The sequence below is a fragment of the Cryptomeria japonica genome, chromosome 8 (assembly GCF_030272615.1).
Source record: "Cryptomeria japonica chromosome 8, Sugi_1.0, whole genome shotgun sequence".
NCBI lineage: Eukaryota > Viridiplantae > Streptophyta > Pinopsida > Cupressales > Cupressaceae > Cryptomeria > Cryptomeria japonica.
Genome location: NC_081412.1, coordinates 633,526,246 through 633,530,125, shown reverse-complemented (window position 1 = coordinate 633,530,125; position 3,880 = coordinate 633,526,246). Strand labels below are relative to the sequence as shown.

The 3,880-nt window shown below is 38.3% G+C and overlaps 1 protein-coding gene across 1 annotated transcript; it reads left to right on the top strand.

Annotated features, from left to right (window-relative positions):
• The first annotated feature begins 340 nt into the window (after positions 1–340).
• LOC131079517 (receptor-like protein EIX2) lies at positions 341–3,451 on the top strand. The gene is made up of 2 exons (XM_059210618.1): positions 341–1,274; positions 1,404–3,451. Exons 1-2 carry the CDS (start codon positions 341–343, stop codon positions 3,449–3,451), a joined length of 2,982 nt encoding a protein of 993 aa, XP_059066601.1.
• The last annotated feature ends 429 nt before the right edge of the window (positions 3,452–3,880 follow it).

Below are 3,880 nucleotides of genomic sequence, written 5' to 3'. Positions count from 1 at the left end.
TCAGTCAATGTTGGAAATAATTGGAATGAAAAATATATAGTCACAATTTACATAGTTAATTTTCCATATTGACACGCCATATTCTTGTTTTACACGATACCCATCACATTCAAATTGGACCCTCGGATTTGTTGTGCCTTACCTTCACATGACTTTTCCACCCATTGAAAATGGCAAAAATGTTAGTGTTGATGTGACACTCTTTCTTTGCATACGTGACACTCTTCACACAACAACATTAAACCACAGTTAGAGATATATTCATCATTCGTCTCCCATGATTTCTGATCATCTCTTTTCTTTCAAAGTAAAGATAATAAGAATTTTAGTTTCCAAAACAATGGAAGCTATGTTTGCAATTATAACAATATTATGCTGCTTCACTTCCCCTGCAATTGCATGCCCCTTCCCTGAAAGAAATCTTCTCCTGGATTTCAAGGCAGCAGTTGTAGATGAGTATAACACTCTAACTTCCTGGCACGGATTCAATTGCTGCACGTGGAGAGGAGTCAGTTGTAATCTCCGCACAGGCCATGTTTCTCGACTGGATCTGAGTGGATTCAATTTGGAAGGTAACATCAGTTCATCGCTGTTCCAACTTGCACGGTTGGAGCACCTCGATCTCAGTGACAACCTCTTCAAGGGTAAATTCAGTCCTCCCCATAATAGAAAGTTGGAGAGTCTCACTTTTCTTGACTTGTCATTTGCTGGTTATGTAAATGAATCCTTTCTGGGTGATGTAAGTGAATTTTACGTGAGTTTGGAAAGCTTATCAAATCTGGTGAGCTTGGAATACCTCTCTCTTGCTGAAGTGAACATCTCTGTAAACAAAGAGTGGGGTGAAGTTGTTGGCAGTCTATCCAACCTTCAACAACTCAGCATGTCTGACTGTGGGCTTGGAGGACAAATTCCCAATTCCCTTCTCAACCTCACCTCTCTGCTTCATCTCGATCTATCAGAGAACTATTTGTCAGCACATATACCAGCTTGGTTTGACAATGTGACTGGGCGCTTGGTCTCTCTTGATCTCTCTGAGAATTACGATCTTGGAAGAGACCTTTCTTTCATTGGACAACGAAAGTCTTCTTTGTCACTAACCAGCATTGATCTCTCAGGGACAGCCATCAAGGGCCGAATTCCATCTGCTATATGGAATATCTCATGCTTGGAGCATCTTCGTCTTTCAGATACCAGAATTGAAGGTGAGATTCCAGCTTCTATTGCTAAATCGTTGTCCTTGCGAAGTCTTGATCTATCAGATACCAGAATTGAAGGTGAGATTCCATCTGCTATAGGGAATTTGTTGTCCTTGCAAAGTCTTGATCTATCACTTACCGGAATTGAAGGTGAGATTCCATTTTCTATATGGAATATGTCGTCCTTGAAGGATCTTCTTCTATCAGATACCAGAATTGAAGGTCAGATTCCATCTGCTATAGGGAATGCGTTGTCCTTGGAAAGTCTTTATCTGTCGTATACCGGAATTGAAGGTGAGATTCCATCTGCTATAGGGAATGTGTCGTCCTTGAAGAGTGTATATCTGTCAGATAACAGAAGTGAAGGTGAGATTCCTCTGTCCATAGTCAATCTCTCTAAACTTGTTTCTTTGGAGCTGTCCTACAACAAGTTAACAGGGGCAATCCCCCCTTCGTTGGACTCACTCTCTTCTCTTGTTAGTCTTCACCTTAATGCCAACGAATTGAATGGTACGATTCCATCTACAATTTCAGATCTTGTTAACTTAAGAAGCCTTTTGCTCCAGTCCAATAGTTTAAGCGGCCTCATTTCCCTTTCCGTATTCGATAATCTCACTAGTCTTGATAGCCTGTATCTTTCTTACAATCAGTTAACTGTAAACATTGATTCAACATGGATTCCGCAGTTTAATCTTTCCGCTTTGGCATTAGGCTCTTGCAATTTAGATAGAATTCCATCGTTTCTTGTGACCCAATACGACTTGGAATATCTAGACCTATCTGCTAACAGTATCCAAACAAATATTCCATCTTGGATATGGAACTTACCCAGCCTTTATAGTTTGAACCTTAGCTGTAATCAATTAACTGGGTCATTGCCATCTAGACTAACCTTACCCATGTATTTTGACTATCTATATTTGCACAATAATAGCTTGGAAGGTTCTCTTCCTCTTCCTCCTGCTGGTGCTTATCTGCTAGATCTGTCGATGAATCAGTTTAATGGTTCTATTCCTAGTCACATCGGTGCGTATCTTGAAAATGCAAGGTTCTTATCCTTGTCGCGGAATAACCTCAGCGGAGCGATTCCAGATTCTATTTGCACTCCATATTTGCAGGTTCTTGACCTTTCAAAAAATACGCTGAGCAGTGTCATTCATCCTCATTTAACCAGGAATTGTTCTTCTCTTAGTGTTCTAGATTTAGCAGAAAATCATCTGGAAGGTAAATTGCCAGCAGAGTGGGGCAACATTACAAACATGCATACATTGAAGCTCAATGGTAATCATTTGAGAGGAGTTATTCCCTCATCCATTTCAGAAGCCCGATCTCTGCAAGTATTGGATTTGGGAAATAATGATTTGGAAGGCACCCTTCCCCACTGGATTGGAAAGCTATCACAGCTGCATGTGTTGGTCTTAAGGTCTAATCATTTTCATGGCAGTATCCCACGCCAGGTAATTGGCCTTCCGAATCTTCAAATTCTGGATCTTTCTGGCAACCACCTTTCAGGAGCTATTCCAAGCAACCTTACAAACCTGCTTGCAATGGTCAATGCATCGCAGAATAATTCAAACCATCTCGAAGAATACAGTTCAAGTGGTGCTACATATACAAATCAGATCAAAATTTCCTGGAAAGGCTGGGATGTTGAATTTGTGAAAGTTCTCTTTATTCTTAAATGTATTGATCTTTCAAACAACAGTTTATCAGGGAGCATTCCTTTTAAAATGGGATCTCTTCAAGGCTTCATAGCCCTTAACCTTTCAAGGAATCATCTCAGTGGCCGAATCCCAAAAACATTGGGACACATGGAACAACTAGAGTCTCTGGACCTCTCGCTAAACAGGTTGAATGGCAACATTCCCTTAGAACTTGAGTTCCTGAGTTATTTGGAGTTCTTGAATCTATCTTACAACATGCTTGATGGAAAAGTACCCCATGGAGGACAGTTCCTAACTTTTGGGGAGTCGTCCTACTTAGGCAATCTTAAGCTAAGTGGGATTCCATTTACCAATATAAGCGTCTGCAACAACTCTTCTGGCTATGGCAACTGCACAAGTATTGAGAGAATTGGTGAAGCAAAGAATTCAGATGGTGAAATGATAGGATGGGCAGTCGGACTTGGATTGAGTTATGGTTTGGGATTCTCTGTTGTGATTGGAGTATTGACTTTAAATAAGAGGGTGAGAAAGAGAGCCTTCGATTTTTATGATGTTGTAATTTTAGCTATTGATGGGTGTATAAGAGGTTAATAGATGAAAGTAGATACAACTGTATAGAGGGTTTTGTTAGTATAATGACAGTTTTCTTTTAGTATATGGCCGATGCAAATTTATTAGCATGAGGTGTGTTAGAAATTGTTGGTGTTAATGATGACAGAAACATTTCAAGGGGTAATATATGAAATTCAAAATGATTCCTTGGTTTTAGCTTTTCTAGTGTATTTGTGTTTTTTCTTCATCGGTGTATATGAAGATTTTTTTAAGTGTTTTTGTTTTATTAAATAATTTGATGTGTAAAATGTAATTTTAAGGGATGAAATTGTACATTTTATTATTTTAAAAATTATAGTATTTAATTTAATTTTTTATATTATTTGATTTTTATTTTAAAATTTATTATGTTTTATTATAATTTATTTTGATCTCTAATGATTCCTATTAATATATTTTTTTAATTTA